Source organism: Cydia amplana, chromosome 27 (genome assembly GCF_948474715.1).
Source record: "Cydia amplana chromosome 27, ilCydAmpl1.1, whole genome shotgun sequence".
Classification (NCBI taxonomy): domain Eukaryota; kingdom Metazoa; phylum Arthropoda; class Insecta; order Lepidoptera; family Tortricidae; genus Cydia; species Cydia amplana.
In genome coordinates, this window is record NC_086095.1 from 6,324,282 (window position 1) to 6,346,467 (window position 22,186).

At 40.1% G+C, this 22,186-nt stretch overlaps 3 protein-coding genes and 1 long non-coding RNA gene across 4 annotated transcripts; 1 reads left to right on the top strand and 3 right to left on the bottom strand.

The window, feature by feature from the left end:
- Positions 1-4,790, top strand: LOC134660463 (leucine-rich repeat neuronal protein 1-like). Its single transcript, XM_063516213.1, has 8 exons — positions 1-119; positions 351-571; positions 1,338-1,535; positions 2,079-2,266; positions 2,765-2,969; positions 3,547-3,734; positions 4,257-4,387; positions 4,648-4,790. Exons 1-8 carry the CDS (start codon positions 2-4, stop codon positions 4,761-4,763), a joined length of 1,365 nt encoding a protein of 454 aa, XP_063372283.1. The 5' UTR covers position 1; the 3' UTR covers positions 4,764-4,790.
- A 547-nt stretch (positions 4,791-5,337) lies between these two features.
- Positions 5,338-12,344, bottom strand: LOC134660426 (uncharacterized). The gene is made up of 8 exons (XM_063516167.1): positions 12,341-12,344; positions 10,750-10,816; positions 9,846-9,907; positions 9,259-9,322; positions 8,467-8,492; positions 7,942-8,113; positions 7,425-7,495; positions 5,338-5,492 (listed from the first exon to the last, which is right to left on the bottom strand). The coding sequence occupies exons 1-8, from the start codon at positions 12,342-12,344 to the stop codon at positions 5,338-5,340; spliced, it is 621 nt and encodes a 206-aa protein (XP_063372237.1).
- Positions 12,345-12,615: 271 nt separating this feature from the next.
- Positions 12,616-14,203, bottom strand: LOC134660553 (uncharacterized). The gene is made up of 3 exons (XR_010097887.1): positions 14,113-14,203; positions 13,287-13,356; positions 12,616-12,678 (listed from the first exon to the last, which is right to left on the bottom strand). It is a non-coding gene; the product is annotated as an uncharacterized LOC134660553 (long non-coding RNA).
- Positions 14,204-16,216: 2,013 nt separating this feature from the next.
- LOC134660427 (uncharacterized) lies at positions 16,217-19,196 on the bottom strand. Its single transcript, XM_063516168.1, has 4 exons — positions 19,108-19,196; positions 18,837-18,923; positions 17,320-17,443; positions 16,217-16,253 (listed from the first exon to the last, which is right to left on the bottom strand). The coding sequence occupies exons 1-4, from the start codon at positions 19,190-19,192 to the stop codon at positions 16,217-16,219; spliced, it is 333 nt and encodes a 110-aa protein (XP_063372238.1). The 5' UTR covers positions 19,193-19,196.
- Positions 19,197-22,186: the final 2,990 nt, after the last annotated feature.

The following is a 22,186-nucleotide window of genomic DNA, read 5'->3' on the forward strand; positions in this document are numbered from 1 at the left end:
GATGTATGTTACAGAGGCGCCCTCTGGCGTGATTTGCACAACATGCTCGTGCGCAGACAACCGCGTCGACTGCGCCAATAAGGATATCCGGGCGTCTTTTTCTGTGGATGAATGGAAAGGTATGCCAACATTTGAAATCATGGTTACATTACACGTTAAAAATAGAGCCATATGCCATGTATAGGCCAGCGTGTGTTTACTTAGTTCTAAAGTACAACCAACTTTAGTTAGGGTGTTCCTTAGAGATACACTCGAATATGCAGGAGCGATAAAATACACAACAAAATTTGGATTTTCGTTTTTCGCGGTAGCCCCTCTGATTAGTTATTAATGTGACGTAAATTTTTCAGCTCTAGAGACCTTCCGACCAACCGAGATTGACCTCAGTAGAAACCGCATAGCCACCTTATCGGAACTGCCGGCGCTCCCAGTGCAGAATCTAACGGTGTCGAACAGTGAGATCGAGGTTATAGAGACTGCCTGTTTCAAGCATCTGAGAGATGCTCTTGTTACTTTGGATTTGAGTAACAATAAGATAACTACGTCATCGTTGGATAGGAGGATTTTTATGGTATGTTATTTTAATTGGAACATCTGTCGAGGATGTACATCACTTCCAAATGGAATGTGTCCGGACTCGAGACAAGAGGGCACAACTATTTCAAGAAAAGGATTATGCAGTAACGGATATTGGGGTTTTTCAATCAATATTGGCGGAACCCCTGTCTAAAACTGCGAAATTCGTGTACAGTTTTTTTGATGTCGTTGTCATAATAGTAACACTTATTAAAATTCTGTAACATAGAGGCCCAACGGAGCCGACATGTCTTATTGATAAAGGCTTCCTTTAAATATGTAGAAAAAAAAGCACGGCAACAATTTATTATATTAAATTAGCAGTTAGCCTCAAGCTGTAATTTCTGCCAATGCCAGGTTTTTTTTTAAATTATAAATGGGCTTACATGAGTAAGAGCCATGAGGCCACAGACTAGGCGAGGCGAAGACGTGGCCTACGATGGAGCGAGCCTGCCCAGAAGGTGCCTGTTCACCCTTACAGATTCACAGATTCAGTGCAAAGTCTAACGGTGTCAAACTTAAATCCTAATTATATCTTCAGAAAAATGTTGAGAAATTAGTTTTAATCTGGTTTTGATTTATGGCAGATTAAATGCCTCTTATGTATTTTAAATTATATTGAATCCTAATTATATTTTAGCACATTTATAAAAAGAAATGCTTATAACATGTTTTTATTTTGATTGATTATTTACATTAAAACTTAGAGAATGGTTATAACTTTGTTAAACCATTGCTATGTATAAACTATTTAATTTCAGACTACAGTGGAGGAAGACAAACTTCTCCCATTCAGTAAACTGACGTTCCTCAGCCTGGCCAGCAATGATATCCACTCTCTACCCAAAGATATGTTCATGACCACCCCAGAGATAACACATCTGGATCTCAGTGGGAACCCACTGGCTTACGTCGACTCTATTACGTTGGGCACTATCAGTGATTTAACTATGTTAAGGGTGAGCATTAAATTATAATTAATTAGAATACAATCATCCAATGTTATCGATTTCATTGATTATAGAAAGAGAGCCGGGTCCAGAACTCTACCTTGTGGAATACCGGAATCCACAGGAGCTCGAAAGTTACTATTGTGTTTAATTTTCCCACATTTATGGGATAAATTTATATCTGATATATAAGTACTGAAAAACTAATCAAGAAGTTGCCTGTGATTCCGAGAACTTCAATTTCTTTGAAGAATCAGGACCGAAACAGACTCGAAAGCTTTAAGAAAGTCAAACAATTGAATTACAATACTCACCTAATTTGGACGACCATGAAATTCTAAAACTTGTGAAGTTGAAAGTGATATGAAACATGAAACAAATCGATATTATTATTAGGAAGAATTTAAATTAATTACAAGTTAATTTGCTAAATTCTGGCTCATTTTAGTGACCACTCTGTTTTCGTGTCAAATCGTGCTTCGGGATTGTTACGTTACTGCTAAGTGAAAACTTAGCGTAGTCAAAGAGCTAAAATATATTTAACTCTTTCAGAACCTGTCCCTCAGCTCTTGCGACCTTGAGACCCTGCCCGAGGGTATATTCCGACGGCTGCGGCAGCTGCAGGGTCTAGACCTCAGTTCGAATAGATTCACCACCGTGCCTGCCACCATTAATGAGGCTCCGAAACTTCAGGTCCTGATCTTGGACAAGAACCCTTTTGAGACTATTAATGACAATACGTGAGTTACACTTTATTATTGCGACGTGGAAAACCTCCTATTTCGGTCAAAAATAATATTCAACACTTCGGGAAAGGCTAGAACTTGCGACATTTCAAAACACAGGTCCGATCGCTTTTAACCAACTCGGCTACCTTTTACCTAAGAAATTAGCGAACACACTTATCCTCTAGCCGCCCATACGTCAAACCTTGCCAAGCAAAATGAAGTTTTATTTTGTCAACACAAAGTTCAAATTAGAATGGAACAGGAGACCTTTTTATAGGTCTCTGGGCGGCTAGAGGTTATAATAACAAGATCCTTAAATATGATTAAATGAAAATCTACTGATGTTCCGTCGGTTTAAATTTTCACATGGAAACATTTCGGAAATTTCTTATATTTTTGTATCATAATCTATATTTTCGAATTTTTCGATAGTTATGTTTTCTGAACTGCACATCTGTATGAGAACCTAGCCTCCTTCAAAGGTAACCTTTAAACTGTACTTGTTTTCAGTCCCTTCAAAACATTAATAAAACTCCGTGAGCTCTACATCCGCCGCTGCAGTAAGCTCAAATCCATCACCGATGGGGCACTCGGGGGGCTGGAGAGCCTCTCCATCCTCCACATCTCTTATAACCCTCGATTAAGCACTCTGGAACCCAAGTTCTTGGTCTGGGAAGACGATGATGAGGTGGAGCAACATCCATTAATCAAAGAGGTCAGTATCAAAGGGACCAAATATATTAGGCTTGTTTTGCGACTTAGAGATTGTTTCATATAAGCAATAGATTCTGTGCGGAAAGAGAAGAGTCGTGGAATGTATGGGACCCAATACATTCCACGACTCTTCTCTTTCCGAACAGACTCTATTACTTGTATATTTTCTTGATTATTCTATTAGTTCTTGAGGCCTCCGTATCACTTATAGCCCTCGAGTACGCTGGAACCCAAGTTCTTGGTCTGGGGAGACAATGATGAAGTGGAGAAACATCATGAGTTTGAACCGTATAAGTGGTCGCTAAAACTAATTTTAAACTTTTTAATTTTAATTACTTTTTGTTTAAGTGGGTACTAGCAAATTCTATGGTTCAGAAGTTGTCTGAAAATAAACGCGTTCTATTTATTTTTTATTTTAATAAACGGGCTTGATCCTTCTCTCTCATGTCATATTTGGTAACTACCACGGTGCATAAAAGAAGCAATATATTGCCTTTTGTTTAACAGATTATGGTTTGAGCCGAAAAAGTCACTCAATCCTTAACTGCATTGCCTTTTCATCTTTCTTCTCCTTGCAGCTATACCTAAACAACAACAACATAACCGAAATCAGCGCGTACTACCTCGACCGCTGGAACCTTCTGGAGAACGGGGACTTCACCAACAACCCTTATGACTGTGACTGTGATAGCCAGTGGATGGTCGACGTGCTTATACCACTGCTGCAAGATATGGTTGGCTGCAGGGATCAGATGGCCTACATGACGTAAAGATTAATAAACTTATTCATTCATCCATCCATCCGTCTGTCCGTCCGTCCGTCTATCCATCCATTCAGTGGATGATAGACGTGCTCATACCGCTGCCGCGTTGCTGAAAGACATGCCCGGCTGTAGACCGGTGGCATATACATACTTGTAAGATTTAATACCCCCAATAATTGCCGAAAGCTCTAAACAAACTCTTGTGTAGCTTTCATAACGATTTAGTTTTTCCGTGGGAGGCCGGGTGTTAACCCGCCGCACAATGGAAACCTCGAAAGGATGGGTTAAGACTGAAGATCGGTCAGTCAAAAGGGCCGACTTGCATATAATGACGCCTACTTTGACACTTGGGTCGACCTGGACGCCGTCCTGTTAAAAGTCGCATTTTCCCTATTCTTGCAATTGTCCTGTCCTGACTGACTTGAATCAGCAGTTACTTAGCAGAACTGAATGTCGACGTTAATAAAATATTCCTTGTGTATTTCACTACATTAAGCAAAGTTTATATCATGCCTTTGTTTCAGATGTAAAACTCCGGAGCCGTTCCGTGGGCTGACATACAATCAGGTCATAAATTCGACGAGGCAGCTCGTATGTTTGGAGAACCTCGAAGAAGCAATTCCTGATTCCGCCATTATGTTGGGGATTATGATAGGTAAGTCACGTGTGTGTGTGTGTGTGTGTGTGTGTGTGTGTGTGTGTGTGTGTGTGTGTGTGCGTGCGTGTGTGTGGGTGTGTGTGTGGGTGTGTGTATGCGTGTGTGTGTCCTTTTAATGATGCGAATGACATATACGTTAAATTTTTGCCACCTTTCAAAAATTTGGTTCTGAACTGATTCGAACAATGCTTATAAGAAGACATAGCTGTACGATACCGATCTGTAGCCGGATTCTTGATAAGTTGTCCTTGTTCCAGGTGTGTTTGTCACATTCCCGATAGTGATCCTAGTCGTGTTGCTGTGGAGGCGTGGAATCTTTACTAAATGCAGGAAGAAAGTGATAGAGACGGACGAAGAAAAAGACATGTTTTAGTCGTTTAAGAATAAATTGTATTTTAAATTGTGCTGTTTTTATTACATTTGTTTACCATATACCTAAAGCTGGCCATACACACTAGGGTATGCCTGCGGAGTTTTGCCAACTGCACAGGTAAAACGTAGCGTATGTGGCATTCTGACTGTGCAGTTGAACTATACGTTTTTTAACAGGCATTTCGTTTCGTTTCCTGCAAACGATTATCATTTTGGCTAGTTTCCCTAGCCTCCTAAAGCCCAGACATAAAACTAAACATCCTGCCACTGAAATTTTAATCTAAATTTTTCGTTGTTTGAAAATTGAACAAAACAAAGCAAAAGCGACTCTGTTCCAATTGAACATGGCTTAAATTACATCGAACTGAATTTTTTGGGATTTTATATGTTTTCCGAGCGAAGCTCGGTCTCCCAGATATTTTATTTAGTCCCTGTCAATGATATAAGTTTTGGGTAAAGACATATTTCGTCGGGTGACAAGCAAAAGTCACTAAGTACTATCAAAAAATTAAACTAACAATGCACTTTATTCCACTTGTAACACGGTTTATTGTCCAATTTTAATTTCAATGGTGTTAGTTAGTGACTTTTTTACTAGTCACCCGACTATTTGGTGAGTCGTGATGCCTCTGCTCATGACTCCGTGATTTTGAGGTCCCTGAGGTCCTGGGTAGTCCGCCGTCGCTCTTGACACGGACCTCGGGCTTCGCTATGGCTGGGGCCTTATTGTCTGTGAGGATATACATACTTATTGAGATCGTTAGTGCTCACTCCATACAACTGGCTATTAGCCCAAAAGCTTGACATCACTACATAGTATAAAACAAAGTCGCTTCCCGCTGTCTGTCTGTCCCTATGTACTCTTAGATCTTTAAAACTACGCAGCGGATCTTGATGCGGTTTTTTTAATAGATATAGAATAATTCAAGAGGAAGGTTTATGTACCTATAATTTGTTAACCCGTGCAAAGCCGGGGCGGGTCATTATAAATAAATATAGGCCATTCTTACACAGATTGACTAAGTCTTACTAAGCTCAAGAAGGCTTGTGTCAGACAACGATATATACCTACATATAATATATAAATACTTAAAAAGAAAACACCCATGACTCAGGTACACATATTTGTGCTCATCACAGAAATACCTAAATGCCCTTACCGGGATTCGAACCCAGGACCATCGGTTACGGCGGCTTTATAAAAAGATTCTAGCTACAACTACAATAGACTATCGAATCCTAATGCTTCCATTATATGTATACTGTATTTGACTACTAGTCAATCAGTTTCCTTTTTCGAACTGTCAAAACGATTTTGCTACTACGGAATTTATATGAAACACTAGCATGTGACGTCACAATCAAATTACCTTACGGGTTTTCAAATAGAAATTGTGTCTAAAAGTAACTTATGTCTACGTAACTGTGCAAGTGGATCGCTAGCTTTTTGTCCGGCAGACGCATACGAGCTGTAGTAGACGGAAGCTGCTCCGATAGCATGGGCATTAACGCTGGCGTCCCGCAAGGTTCTGTGCTATCCCCAACGCTGTTCTTGCTGCACATCAATGACATGTTGTCTATCGACGACATTCATTGCTATGCGGACGACAGTACTGGGGATGCCTTTTACACAGGCCGTGCCAACTGCCAACATCCCTCGTTCTGTGGTGCTTGAGAGTCGTGAAAAGCTTGTGTCGGACATTGAGAACACTCTATCCAGAGTTTCGGTGTGGGGTCGGGACAATTTAGTCCGATTCAACCCCACCAAGACACAAGTTTGCGCCTTCACCGCTAAGAAAACCCCATTTACTGTGGTCCCACAGTTCCAAGGCACAGCCCTTACCATGTGAGGGAGTATTGGGATCCTTGGTGTCGACATCTCCAGTGACGTCCAATTCCGTAGCCACCTGGAAGGTAAGGCTAAGCTGGCATCGAAAAAACTCGGTGTGCTCAATAAAGCGAGGCAATACTTTACTCCGGGGCAAAGACTGTTGCTTTATAAATCGCAAGTCAGACCCCATATGGAGTACTGCTGTCACCTTTGGGCAGGACCACCTGGATGCCAGCTTGGACCCTTCGACTCAATCCAAAGGCGCGCTGTACGAATCGTCGATGATCCCAAACTCACAAGCGGTATTGAACCTTTAAGTCTGAGGAGAGACCTTGCCTCCTTATGTGTGTTCTACCGCTTGTACAATGGGCTGTGCTCTGAAGAATTGTTTGACATGATGCCAACGGCAGCGTTCTATCACCGCACCGCTCGCCATCGGCAGGGTGTTCATCCACACACCCTAGAACCTAAATGGTCGCGTACTGTGCGGTTTAAGAGGAATTTCCTCCCGCGGACGCTCCGGCTGTGGAATGAGCTCCCTTCCGAGGTTTTCCCGAGGGTCTACGGTATGCGGTTCTTCAAAAAAGGAGTGTACAGGTTTTTAAAAAAAGGTCGGCAACGCGCATGTAACACCTCTGGAGTTGCAGGCGTCCATAGGCTACGGTGACTGCTTACCATCAGGCGGCCCGTATGCTTGTTTGCCACCTATGTGGTATTAAAAAAAAACGTTTCTTTATTAATCTTCTGGTTATAGGTTTCATGCATGGTGTAAAATAATTTATTTTAAATACAGTCAAATACCCTATAGTACTTAATCTTTTCTTTACTCACATTGAAAGGATATTCTTTTCAAAAACTCAGGCACTACGAGCTTCTTGATTTTTCTACGGAAGATGTCCATTCTGCAAAAAACATCTTTAATAAAAATAAAAATTTGGCTTGGGTGCCTAAGTATATAGCCAGGGTACATCGCTTGCGCTACTACAACGAAACACTTTGTGTCTGTATCACTGTTCTAGGTGTCTGATGTGTATGGAATGCAAATTGGTGATTAAATTGTGTACATACACTAGATGAGATTGGCGCCAATTATTTTCCTGATCAAATCGGTCGATTTGCCCAGCCCGTCTGGACACAGCTTAACCTTTTCCACGCCGTGTCAAACACAAAAGCTGTCACTCAGACGCCATAATTGAAGTGTCAAAACTGGTTGAACTTTATGTATGCACGTAGGTAGATGTTGCTCTGTGGTCTGTGACCGATCGGTCTTTGGCGTGGAACCTACGGTGCGGATATATCGGTCATTTGGCGTCCAAAAGGTTAACCAGAATAGGGTAAATGTACTTACGTGCTCTTGGTTGGTCCGGCGAGACGCATGACCTGCTTTCTCATACACCGGTAACTGTGACACTGATGATAGTGTCTGCACCTGTCAATCAATAACGTTCTTACAACTACCCATACCAGCTGCAGAGATAACTGACCCTCTGCATTAAAATTTGCTGGGGGGTCAACTATGCCTGCAGGTTGACGGTACATTATAGTTATTAAAACCACTTTCGATGCATGAACGTTTATTCCATTTTAAAACTGATGAAATTCTATTCAATTCAATACCCGACTACTAGACTACCCGACCAGTACTTAGTAGGTATTTAGTATTTATTTGACAAAAATTAAATACGAGTAACAACAGATAAAAGGTGGGTCATTCTCAAAAAAATATGTCTGCTGTCTAATTACCGCGACCCATGCAAAATGTATGAAAAAGGGTCGTGGCAATTAGACGCAACCGCAACATATTCTCAGAGAATGAGCCAGTTGATTCACTAATCTATTCCAGAATATAGCCGTACTTACGGGGAAGTTTTACGGTCACCAGGAATATCCGCTTTGAGCCTAGAAAAAGAAATCATTTCAAGGCCCGCCCTGAAGGCTTAGGTACCTATTTACATAAATCCGAATTTTTGTTTAGTATCTGCTATTAATCTACTCATATCGCACAAATACGTAAGTGCAAAGCTGTGTTGCCTCCCTGTCACACTTACGTACAAATTTACAAGTGCGACAAAGAGACAACACGTCGAACGTGGTTCGCGGTAGACCCTCTGTAGATTTGACGCGTGCGGCTAAGTGTAGGGCCCGAGTGGACGCTCGAGTTGTGCGTGCAGCGGGGCGGGGCGTGCGGCGTGCATGTTAAACAAATGCAAACGTATAGGAGCGGCCTTAGTGCACGCTGCTCACATCACGCTGCACGCCCCGCCGAACGCTCCGCTTCGAGCGTCCACTCAGGCCTTACACTAATACAGCCCAATGTCAACGTTCGTGCATTCTGGATTTCGGAAGACCTTTTTGTGGACCCCTGGGCTACAGGATAGTTATGTGAAGTGTTAACCTATTATAGACACTTAAAAATATTTCGGATTTTTAGAAGCTGTGAACAGCTTTCATTTGCAATTTTACCTGATTGAATAATGTGACGCCTTTACCGTAGCATAATACAATACAAATCCCGTTTATTGCACAACCTCAGAATAAATGTACATGGAAATACAAATAATACAAGAAGCAGAGGTAAACAAGTTAAACAACAGACGGCCTTATCGCTAAAGGGCGTTCTCTTCCAGACAAACTTACCTACACTGACTGTTATTAAGGTACTTACCATCCTAGTTTGTAAGGCGTCATTTTCTTATTTATAGTTGAATAAAGTTTCTTGTATCCATTATCTGAAAGGAATAAGATTTTAAGTTATTAGTACTATCAAACTGTCATAATTTAATCATTAATTCTTGAACGTATGTCTTGAGCGTCTAATCACCACCTCTTTTCATCTTTGAGTATATAGCTTTTCATAAGTTTTATTTGGAATCGTGGCAATTAGGCCTCATACATATTTTTGGAAGCTGTAATTTAGTATTTTGGAATGTTTCACTTGCTCGGTTATATTAGTACGAGGATCGAGTTAAGCAACAACTTTAATACAAGGGTGTATTATAAAATAAATAACTACATATTGTTATATTATCCTCCTAAGGCCCAAGGTCCTACCTACAGTACCTATTCAGTTCGATGTAATTTAAACCATGTTCAATTGGAACAGAGTCGCTTTTGCTTTGTTTCGTTCAATTTTCAAACAACGCATAATCAACTCTATTTCCTACAGATTTGGTTCAAATTTAAGCGGCAAATTTTGGATGTTTCGTTTGTATGGCTGGGCCTTAGGAGAATATTGTCTTTAGTGACACTAACGTTGGTGGTCCACGACTTCATCATGGAATAGCATTCTGAGGCGTTCGTAGGCTGATCTGTAACTGAGCATACTATACAATTTAATTGTCGAATTTAAACTGTTGTGAGACATCGCAGCAGACACAGCAGCGTTCACGACGGCCGTGTATCGCGTACTTAAGCGATACACGGCCGTCGTGAACGCTGCTCGCACTGTTAGTGCTTGAGAAAGGAGACCTAGGCTCTCCGAAACATGTCGCGCGAGTGACTTAAAACAAGTGAGTCTAAACGGTAAAATTATTCAATATAAATTGTATTATAAACAATAAGTTCTGCCCGCGACTTCGCCTGCTAACAGTCAGCTTCAAATGACAGTCATGGCCAAACTGGATCAGGGATGTTGCGAATATCCGCATCCGCATCCGCAACCGCGGAACTTCCGCATTATTTTCAACATCCGCATCTGCATCCGCATCCGCATAAAATCGATGCGGAGTTTAATGCGGATGCGGATGTGGAACAGGTCGGTACAGGAACGTCTTAGCATCGGCGTAAGTGCTAGACTGCTAGGTAATTTAGTCATTAGCCAAAAAAACCTATTAGAAATGAGCAGTCAAGCGTGAGTGGGACTTAATGTACGGAACCCTTGGAACGCGAGTCCGACTCGCACTTAGCCGGTTTTTTGAAATAAAAATTACTAAAATGTAATATTTGACGTTTTTTATGTATCTATCTTGACATCCGCATCCGCGGATGTGGGCCTTTAAAAATCCGCATCCGCATCCGCGGATGTCAAAAAATCGGCATCCGCAACATCCCTGAAATGGATCTTGGGTACGAACCCCGATAAGGGAATTTATTTATATAGTGAGCATCTGAGCATAATGCTTCAAAAATATATGAGAAAAAAATATACAAAACTCACTCTTTCTCGTCGTTAATTCCAGCGATCACGCTAATGAGGGAACTGCGTTCTAGAATCTTCTTTTTGACTGGAAATTAAATAAATTATCAGACGATATTGTAAAGTGTACAGTAAATATTTGCATCCCTAAATAATTTCATAGAATCTTTCTTAGGGAAAAACTAAACTAAATTTGTACCGATTTGGCAAAGGACAACCACCAAAAATTTTGTCAACTTTTTGCATATTTTACGAAAATGATATTTCTGCTCTAGATAGCACAAACATAGCACAAACGAGGTTTGAACGCACGACTTTTTACCACCACACACAAAGGAAAGGTTAAGTCAAAATGCTGCCCCAATGTGTCGCTTGCCTAGTCTTAAAACTTATATAAGTGAACGTAGACAGACTGTACCTATGCGTATAAATACTTACAGACTTTACAAGGATGTTTAACAATGTATTTAATTATTTGGTCCGGTATGCCCCTGAAAAGAGAGGGATGAAAATACGCTTATGCAACAAATAGCCTGAAGAAAATTAAGGTAATTCAGAGTTCAAAGTTCAATAGGGAATATTACGCGAAACTCGGCGTGACTTAATAATTCATATTAATATAAATACAACTCAAATAAAAATATAAAAATTACAGTTTAGAATAACGTCTATCAACGAGTAATTTCTTTACAATGCTCTAAGTAAACAGTATTTCCAGTAGAAAAAGACGCGTAATTCAAATTTTCTCTGAGAAGTCAACTCTTCGCACCTATATTTTTAATTTTGCCGCCTTTTTCTACTGACAAGGGCGCTGTGCCAGAGTATAGTTTATAATTGGCATCCCAACATTTCCAACCCAAGAATCATTTTAACTTTACATGTACTTATATATAAAACTGCTTATAATAAAATTAAAAACTAAACGAACCTACATTAAAATACATCTAAATAAGGCCCCCGCGGCATTGTTCCAAAGATTCTGGCAGCATTCCGTCGTTGAATGGCAATACTTATGCGCTGCGAGAGAAAGCTGCCAGCTCTCTGGTCACCCGTAGTATCAATGAGCTTTTTAACTAATAACAATCATTGAGATAAAGAGATAATTTTCCAGATTTTCCTATTGATATTGACGTGAAGCTGGCAGAAATGTCTAAAGACGATTGCCATACTTAAAAAAAACATTTTGATTACCCGTCCAACTCCTTCGTTCCACGATAATCTTGACATTCTGAATCTAAATATTCTTCGTCACTTGTGTGGCAAATTGCTGAAATATAAAATACAAACTAGAACAAATTTGGATGAAGCGAAAAGATTTGTAAGTACAAAAACTAGTGCAAAAGATTTTTTTTGTGTAGGTTAGTTAGGTAGGTACAGTCAGTTGCAGAGAGACCCCCCCCTGCATAGAAATTTGTTTGCAGGGGGGTCACCTCTTTGTAGCTGACTGTACATACCTTTTAGTTTAGTTTAGGTTAAGTTACTTTAATTTATACTGCAATAAAGGTGCTCACAAATATCTGATCACGCCTCTATTGTCAAGGCGTTAGAGTGCGTGTTCAGATATTGTGAACACCTTGGCCGCTCCGATATATCTGATGGCGATTGTACATACACATGTAGTTACAGATGTGCAAGTTGCGGAAAGTTTCCATAAAATTCTATAAATTCTCAGAAATTTCATGAAACTTTCACTAGGAAATATGGGAAATTTAATTATAAAATTGGAAAGTTTCAATTCTCATACAAAAATGTAAGAAATTTTCCGAATTTTTCCTACGTTAAATTTCCGAAACATTTCGCAATTTTGGAAAGTTTCCTGAGGCACATCAGTACATGTAGTAGGTACCTAAATAAATAAGCAGCATAGAAAATAAAACAAACGTACCGGAATCAACGTTGGTGAACATACTAATGGTTTCAGGTTCTGCAGCATTCTCCGTTATTTTTAATCTGTAAAATAAACATAAAACATAAACATAACTTATTTAAAAAACACGTAATTCATGGTTACATTCATATAAAACAAACATACTTAATATAACATATTTATAGCTGGTCAACCAAATCTTGTCAGTAAAAAAAGGCGCGAAATTCAAATTTTCTATGGGACGATATCTCTTTGCGCCTACATTTTTCAAATTTGCCGCCTTTTTCTACTGTCAAGATCTGGTTGACCAAGTATAATAATATTTATACAATTGGTCGTATGAAAATGTGCAGTATACGAGTAAAATACTAAACCAAGTTTCCAATGTTTTTTTTTTAGAGGGAAATCATTAATTTACTAATCAATTTTTAACCATATCTAGGGTTTGCACGACGGATCCGAAATGTATGGGGAGATCCGCGGATCCGGATCCAGATCCGGATAATTTCATACATTTCGGATCCGGATTGCAAACCCTAACCATATCATAATAATAAGTCTCGTACAATCTGAAAAAATAAATTTGTATGCAACCTAATTGCCGCGACTCTATATATCAAATGTATGAGAGTTTTCGCAAATAGACGCGTAGTCGGAAACATTTTTAGAAAAGTAAGGTAAAAAAACTTACTTAGATTGCACTTTTTTTGTAGACGTCTTTCTCAAAGCCATATTGGCGATCTCAAAGGAAGTGCCAATTTCTAAAAATAACAACGATATTAGTAAATATAGTCATAATATATCATGAAATTCATGAATAACGTATTGCTTATCCGCATTTTCGTTAGTCATTATTTGTTGTTTCTCAGAAACGCGTTACTTTTCAGGATTTCCATAAAACAAACCTAACCTATCTAATCTGCCTATAGGATAATTAACCTTACGAAAATCCTGAAAACTTACGGTTTCAGAATTATGACTAATGATATTCTGACAATCATTACATTATGCCTTTGAATAATTATGTCAAACAAATGGATCCTTAAGCGGCCCACTGATTAACAGTCCGTTGGACGGTATCGGCCTGTCAGTTAGAACAAAAAGTTGTCAGCTCCGTACACCTGACAGGCCGATACCGTCCCGGACTGGTAATTACCTGCTATTATAGTTCGTTTTTTTTAGCATTAGAAAGAACTTGAAAGAAGGTAAGCGATTTTGACATGTCTTTTAATTGAAAAACACTTTTTAAAAATCAATAACTATTATTTATGAAAGCAGAAGACTATAAAAGATCGTATTACTTAGATTCATAATTGTTACATATTTACCGTAACTTATTTTTAAAATGTGTTTTTCAATTAAAAGACACATCAAGATTGTTTACCAAATTTCTAATGCTAAAAAAAACGAAGTATAATCCACTAAATGTAAATGTTGTGAATTTTTCCACTTTTAATTTATTTCGAAGCTTAATAGCATCGTTCGCAGACGTTTCTGCTTAATACAAAATTAATTACCTGCTATCCTTAGATCGCTACACGGTTTTTCTTTTTTCATCTTCTTTTTGTCCTTTCGGTTTTTAGGGTTAAAGCGGGACGGCGAGTGAGATGTGCCCATTTCTCTGGAGCTCATTTTCTCTGACATCGAATCCCTTTTTAGAAAAACAAAACACATTTGTCCAAGGTATTGGAATCCTAAAAAGATTCTTGACAATTGTACTTATCTGGGGGCACGGCCGTGCCCCCGCCAAGACGAGGCAAAGGGCAAAAGGCAGTGCATACTTTTTCTCGGCACTTTCGTCGTATTTTCAAACCCCCGTAGTTTCGGCTTGGATAATGCTAGAGAGCTGAAATTTTTTGTTAAGTTATTCTCGGAAGATTTGGCAAAATTTCACAGAGATTGAAAGAAGGTTGAAGTTTTTTCATTGGGCGAAAGCTCACCATAGGAACATTTGAGAGATTTGATAATAACAATTAACTAATAATCATAAAAACATAAAAAGCTTAGGTACCTACGAATAAAAACAATTTATAGCAAAACAACGTGGTAATTACTAATTACATATTAAAACTTCGTTTGTATGAGAGAAATGATTATACAGGATGTTTGGTACATCGTTTGCCAAATGGCAGATATTAGGTTGAATATCTTCTCATCATGCCTTTAAAAAAAATATGCGCACGTTTTTTTCGCCTCTACGCCAGTTTTTCGTAAATTTCAAATTGCTACGTGCGCAGTAGTGAGAAAAACCGTGGGCATTTTGTTTATAGGCATGTGAAGATAGCAAATGACTCAACCTTTATGCCGTTTTAATTTGGCAAACGATGTACCAAACACCCTGTATTAATGACTTGGCAATTGGCTACTTTCCTACTAGTCAAATCAGCTTCTTTTTTAGAACTGTCAAAACGATTTTCTAATATGGAATTTATATAAAAACGTGTGCAGTGACGTCACGGTCAACTCGCCTATATATACTTTTTCTACTCCAGCACTTAAATGTGTCAATTAAATGTGACAGTGATATCTAAAGCAATGTCATTTGAATGATTTGTCTATAGGCTCATAAGATGACTGCTAGCAGTCATCTTATGAGCCTTATTATATCATTCACTGTTGCATAAACTACTATTTTATACTTCCATCCGATTTATTAAATAGAAATTGTGTTTAATAATAACTGCTATCTATGTTTTTCTAATAATTATCTGGTGCTTTATTTCGTGCACGGTGTGAAATAATTTATTTTAAGTAGAGGAAAGTACCCAATTATAGAGGACACGGTAATTATACCTATCAGGTTGCGGAGGTATCGGGAACGCCTGTGACCTGGGTTCTGGTAGCATACACTTCACATCTGCCAGCATACGTTGACACATTTCAGTACAATGGGTGATATCTGTCAATATAACAAATGTCAGATCTGTCAGATCGAGGAAGTCCTGAAGAAAGGCCAGGTCAGGAGCACCCTAAACCGGCGAGCGTGTATGAGGAATGTTATCAAAGTAACGGAAGCGAAAGAGGTATGTCAGGATCGTAGCAAGTGGAAATCCGTGGTCTCTGCCTACCCCTCCGGGAAATAGACGTGATTATAATTATATGTATGTATGTATGTAAAACAAATGTTTTGGTAAATAAAGGTACCTAACGTTAAAAAAATCGAAAATAAATAAACAGGCAATATTAATAATTTTAATTTTTCGATTTTGGCTTTAATGTGTCGCGAATTTTATGCTTTCATATGTGTGTGGTGAGCATTAAATCGTGATTCAAATTTCGGTTGGGCTATATCAGAGCAAAAAAATCGTTCTTGAAAAAAAATGCAAAATGATGACAAAAAATTCGAATTTCTAAGGTGTATAATTTGTCAACCCGTGCAGAGCCGGAGTGTGTTGCTAGTTTAGGATATATTCCCAGCGTACCGGCTGTATCGCTCTTGATGAGATTCTGCGTCTGATAATAGATGAAGTTGATGAGCCGACGCGCCTGAGTGATGACGTCAGGCACGCAGTAGCAGTCAGGGCAGGTGCGAGGGTCCCGCGCCGGCACTGCGGCCTCTGTCTTACTGACAAACAAATACAAACACACTATATTCATTCTAAAAGATACATTCTGTCAAAGTCAGGAGGGAGTATTGAATGAAAGACCTCTCAAAACCCTGAAAAAAGACATAACATCTGATTATGGCTAAAACAGCCGATTGCAGATAAAATGAGAGAGAAAAAACTGTACCTATTAATTCCTACGTATATGTATAGATGGCCAACCAGATCTTGTCAGTAGAAAAAGGCGGCAAATTTGAAAAATGTAGGCGCGAAGGGATATCGTCCCATAGAAAATTTGAATTTCGCGCCTATCGGAAATATAGGCCATCGGAAGGTTTCTAAAATATCAAAATTTCAAACTGAAAAAAATCGGTTTATCATAGTTTTGGATAGGGTTTTATTTAATTTATTTATTAGGCACACAAAACAGATAACATTTATTACATGAAATAATTATTTTCAGTAGAGGTCTATAGGTCTATAGTCTATAAGTTGATCCCATAGTAAAAGTTGCTCAGTATAATCCCAAAACCTCCCCGGCAACGGGAATGCAGTTATTTTTTAGCCACCCTGTGTATCGAGCGTATCACCCAGTACCACCTGTCTTGTGAGGAGGCGGTGTCAGAACGTGCGCGTAACCCAGTGTAAATTTGAAAGCTATCGTTTATAGTGATGTTATGAGCTCAATTCTTGTAATCAGTCCGAAAAAAAACGAAATTATTCCAATCTTATTCGGCTCGCATATTTTTATCCTAAATATCGTTGGCCGGACAGATCAGTGGAGGCAGATCTCCGTGAGCTCGACGTCGGCGAAAGCTGGCGTGATACCGCTCTGGACCGAGCAAAGTGGCGTGCTCTTGTGTTGGAGGCCAAGACTCATTTCGGGTCATCGCGCCAGCCAAGTAAGTATTTTGAAGCGAAAACTTCTTTAGCGGCGCTGTACACTTTTTGAGGTGGGGAAAAAATGTTAAACTCGCGACAGGTCACGTGACCGACAGATTCGACAGATTGAAAATTCGTAAGACAGACACGTGACCTGATCGAAAAACTGTTACAATGTTTGTGTTATTTGTTACTGTTACATGTGTGTGTGTGTGTGTCACTGTTACATTGATTTTTCACTTCTGCCGGCACTCCCGGAGTGCATCCCGTTGTTTTTTTATCGAGCGTATTACCTACCTGTTGTCTTGTGAGGAGGTGGTGTCAGAGTGTGCTCGCGCACGCTCAATAACCCCGTGCACGGGCGCGCGCCGCCGACGCCGCTGCGTGTGCGCAGGCCGTGCTCGGCGGGCCGTTGAACAACCTTGTACAAAAGTAACATATATAAACTTTCTTTCTTCTTATCGTTTGAAGGGATCATAACTAGATACTATTTTGCCAATATCTTGCCACCTCTAAGCCCCGGGAGTAGCTCTTATGAGGTCTTCTGTAGTGCACGTAGTTGGACATAGGGAATACTGCATCATATGTTGAGTTGTTTGTAGGTCGCCACATTCGCATAGTGCAGCGGTCGGCAACAAGCGGCCCGCGCGCCACATGCGGCCCGCGAACCTCTCACTTGCGGCCTGCGAGCCTCCCTGGCTCTTTTGTATGTAATATTGACTATGACAATGCCTGATAAGGTCACAATGTGCGGCCCACGTCAACTTCTTTAACTACTATGTGGCCCTTGGCTGCTTAAAGGTTGCCGACCGCTGGCATAGTGCATCACTTTGTCCCGGGTTGATTCCTTATTTCCCAACTACCTACTAAGTTTACTATACATATAGGCCCTATTGATTGTTCTAGATATTTGTATTGTAAGATAATTTCAAACGATACAGTTAAGGCAAACGTTACAAATCATTCGTCAGCTATAAATACATTAGAGATGCACCGGATATCCGGTTACTATCCGGTATCCGGCCTATCCGGCCGTTATTTTAGTATCCGGCCGGATACCGGATAGTGACCTACTATCCGGCCGGATACCGGATAGTAAAATTAACACATTTTGGGATAAAAAATGGAATCTAAAAAACAGTCATGGTCATAATGCTAACGACACAGTAGAAAGAAATGAATACGTAACCAATGTCACACAATACATTTATTTGTTTACACAAAAATACGCGCGCGCACTTGTAACTATAAACGAACTTACTACGTAATGACATGATAAAACTCGTTACGATCCTAGAAATGTGTCCGCGCGAACGTTCACTACGAAATGTCGAAACCTGCACGATGCGTACCTGCAAAACTCAAAATGGCCGGATACCGGATATCCGGCCAGTGTCCAGGCCGGATATCCGGTATCCGGTATCCGGCCAAACAACTATCCGTTGCATCTCTAAAATACATACAATACAACCTACATATAATCACGCCTATTTCCCGGAAGGGTAGGCAGAGACCACGGATTTCCACTAGCTACGATCCTGACATACCTCTTTCGCGTCCGTTACTTTCATAGGTACCTAACATTCCTCATACACGCTCGCCGGTTTAGGGTGCTCTTGACCTGGCCTTTCTTCAGGATTTCCCCGATCTGATCAGAGAAAGTCCGCCGAGGTCTGCCCCTTCCAACTCCCTCTACTACTTCTCCCTTATACACTCTCTTCGTCAGCCTTCTTTCATTCATTCTTTCTACGTGTCCAAACCATCTCAACATACCTTCTCAGCTTTAAATGAACAAATAAAGTGAAGAAACACACCTCTGAAGATGCGTCTGGCGCAGCTCGCACAGAAAATGACGCCTCTAAACACCTCCGCGCCGTGCAGGTCGGTGTCGCTGCACACGTCTGCAATTTAATATAGGTACCTACATAATAACATACATCACTACATAGTATAAAACAAAGTCGCTTCCCGCTGTCTGTCCCTATGTATGCTTAGATCTTTAAAACCAGGTACGAGTAATCATATCCATAATTTCGAACCCTGTTGGTACGGGACTCTTAAAAAAAGAGGGATTGAACAACTCACAACACTTCCGACAACGCCTGTGGTAGCTGTATCCCCTGAAAGCAGCCTCGCTATTCCGCACGGAGCGACTGCAGTGCTGGCACATCTCGTAGCTTCTAGAATAGGTACCATTGAGATTTCACTACCTACTACTAGAGTCATAGAACCCGCTTAATACGATTTCCCACAACCTAAATGAATGAAATCTTTATTTCAGGCAACTATGTAGTGGCCCATTCATAAATCTACCTTAAAACTAGCATACATGTTATAAAAATATAACTACACTAAAAATCACATTATGATTGCGACGCATTACGCAACCCCGCAGTGTCAGGGAGCCGGCCGCGGAACCGCCGAAACTTGACACCCTTATTCGGCCAAAACTCCTCCTTGGTGAAGGTCGCTAGATTTTCAGTCGGAGCGCTCACCACAAACGAATTAAAATTCGCATTGTGTCGAGATTCCAACTTCGCGACCCTCAGGATGGATCCGGTTTTTGCTTTCACATACTTTACGATATCATCGACCAAAGCTGGCCATACACACTAGGGTATGCTTGGTTTGCAAAAAATAAGCATACGATCATGATTATTACTATATCTTTAGGGACCTAAACTAAATCACTTTGAACCAAAACTAGGAATAAGTAAATTGTAAAATACTTACGGCATTTTCAGTTTTTTTCTACATTTTACGTTTTTATTCTATGTTTAATTTACACCAAAATTTTGATCTTCTAGCCGAATATGACGGATGACATGATTTGTCACAAATATTTTATAAATAGACAGACGTTTAGTGGCCTGTCATGTTATGTTTGGAGAAAGGATTTCTTCTCGTATAATAAATAAAAAAATGGCAAATTAGAGTCTGAACATCTTAGATGGGTACAGTCAGCAGCAGAAGTTGCTATGCGAGCGAGGTGTTCAAATTGCCTTGACACGCTCTTATTTTCTTAACAATAAAGTCGCGTCAAGATCATTTTGAACACCTGGCCCGCTTAGCAACTTCTGATGCCGACTGTACATAGGTAAAGTCGAAGAGTGAATTCCCGTATCATTTCGGACCTTATTGTTACAGTGACAATAAATATGAAAGTCGCTAGGGACCTCATACTATTGTCACTGTGACGACTGACGAGATACGAAATGGTACTGAAATTCAATTCTATGATCGTACATCATATACTTTACTAGGACCATCTAGGACTTACTCAAAAATATGTCCCATAGTTCTTAATTCGCTGACATAAAATCTATGGGACATATTTTTGCGTATGATGAGTGCACTCATATTTTTACACTTGACTGTACAAAATCTATGGACTCTAGTGTTAGAACTAGACATGCCACGAATATTCGGCAACTATTCGGTAGCAGTGGTGGCCGAGTGGATATGACGTCCGACTTTCAATCCGGAGGTCGCGGGTTCAAATCCTGGCTCGTACCAATGAGTTTTTCGGAACTTATGTACGAAATATCATTTGATATTTACCACTAGCTTGTCGGTGAAGGAAAACATCGTGAGGAAACCTGCATACATCTGCGAAGAAATTCAAAGGTGTATGTAAAGTCCCCAATCCGCATTGGGCTAGCGTGGGGACTATACTATAGCCCAAGCCCTCTCGCGCATGAGAGGAGGCCTGTGCCCAGCAGTGGGACGTATATAGGCTCAAATTATTATTTTATTATTATTATTCGGTATTCGGCCACTCGGCCGATCGATCGATCTAGCTAGGTAGTATCTCTGGGGAAACGCTCATTTTTCAGTTTTATATGTTTTCCGAGCAAAGCTGGGTCTCCGAGATATTGTCATATAAAGAGCATTGCATATCTGTCTATCGTGCATGGGAGACATAAACTTTTCTCTTAAATTAAACAAACGAAACACATTCATCAATTTATTTCTTATCTTCATCACTAAGTTCAACAGTTTTCACATCTTTAACTATTTCATCAATCCGGTGCAGGTCCTTCAGGGACAGCTGCCCGGAGCCCCGCGGCAGGGGCTGCGGCTGGTCGGGGGAGGGTTTCCAGCCGAGCAGGTTCACGATCTCGAAGGTCACGGGGACTCCGTAGGACTTGTGTTCGGGTAAGTTTGGAATCAAAAGTAATTTTTGTAGGTAGGTTGTCTGGAAAGATCGCTTTTTAGCGATAAGACCGCCTGTTGTTACCTACATATTTGTAGCTGTTCGTACTTTTGTACCATTTTTTTGTAGTGTGCAATAAAGCATTTTATTATTATTGTCATTTCATTTTTTTTTTTTCATTTATTTATTGCAATCATGTTCATTACATACAGGTGTTAAATAAAATATAGTTAGTACATGATTCTCTGTTAGGATTGCATATCTTTCTCTTGGTCATGGGAGATGGGAGACATAAACTTTTCTCTTAAATTAAACAAACGAAACACATTCATCAATTTATTTCTTATCTTCATCACTAAGTTCAACAGTTTTCACATCTTTAACTATTTCATCAATCCGGTGCAGGTCCTTCAGGGACAGCTGCCCGGAGCCCCGCGGCAGGGGCTGCGGCTGGTCGGGGGAGGGTTTCCAGCCGAGCAGGTTCACGATCTCGAAGGTCACGGGGACTCCGTAGGACTTGTGTTCGGGTAAGTTTGGAATCAAAAGTAATTTTTGTAGGTAGGTTGTCTGGAAAGATCGCTTTTTAGCGATAAGACCGCCTGTTGTTACCTACATATTTGTACCTGTTCATACTTTTGTACCATTTTTTTGTAGTGTGCAATAAAGCATTTTATTATTATTGTCATTTCATTTTTTTTTTCATTTATTTATTGCAATCATGTTCATTACATACAGGTGTTAAATAAAATATAGTTAGTACATGATTCTCTGTTAGGATTGCATATCTTTCTCTTGGTCATGGGAGATGGGAGACATAAACTTTTCTCTTAAATTAAACAAACGAAACACATTCATCAATTTATTTCTTATCTTCATCACTAAGTTCAACAGTTTTCACATCTTTAACTATTTCATCAATCCGGTGCAGGTCCTTCAGGGACAGCTGCCCGGAGCCCCGCGGCAGGGGCTGCGGCTGGTCAGGGGAGGGCTTCCAGCCGAGCAGGTTCA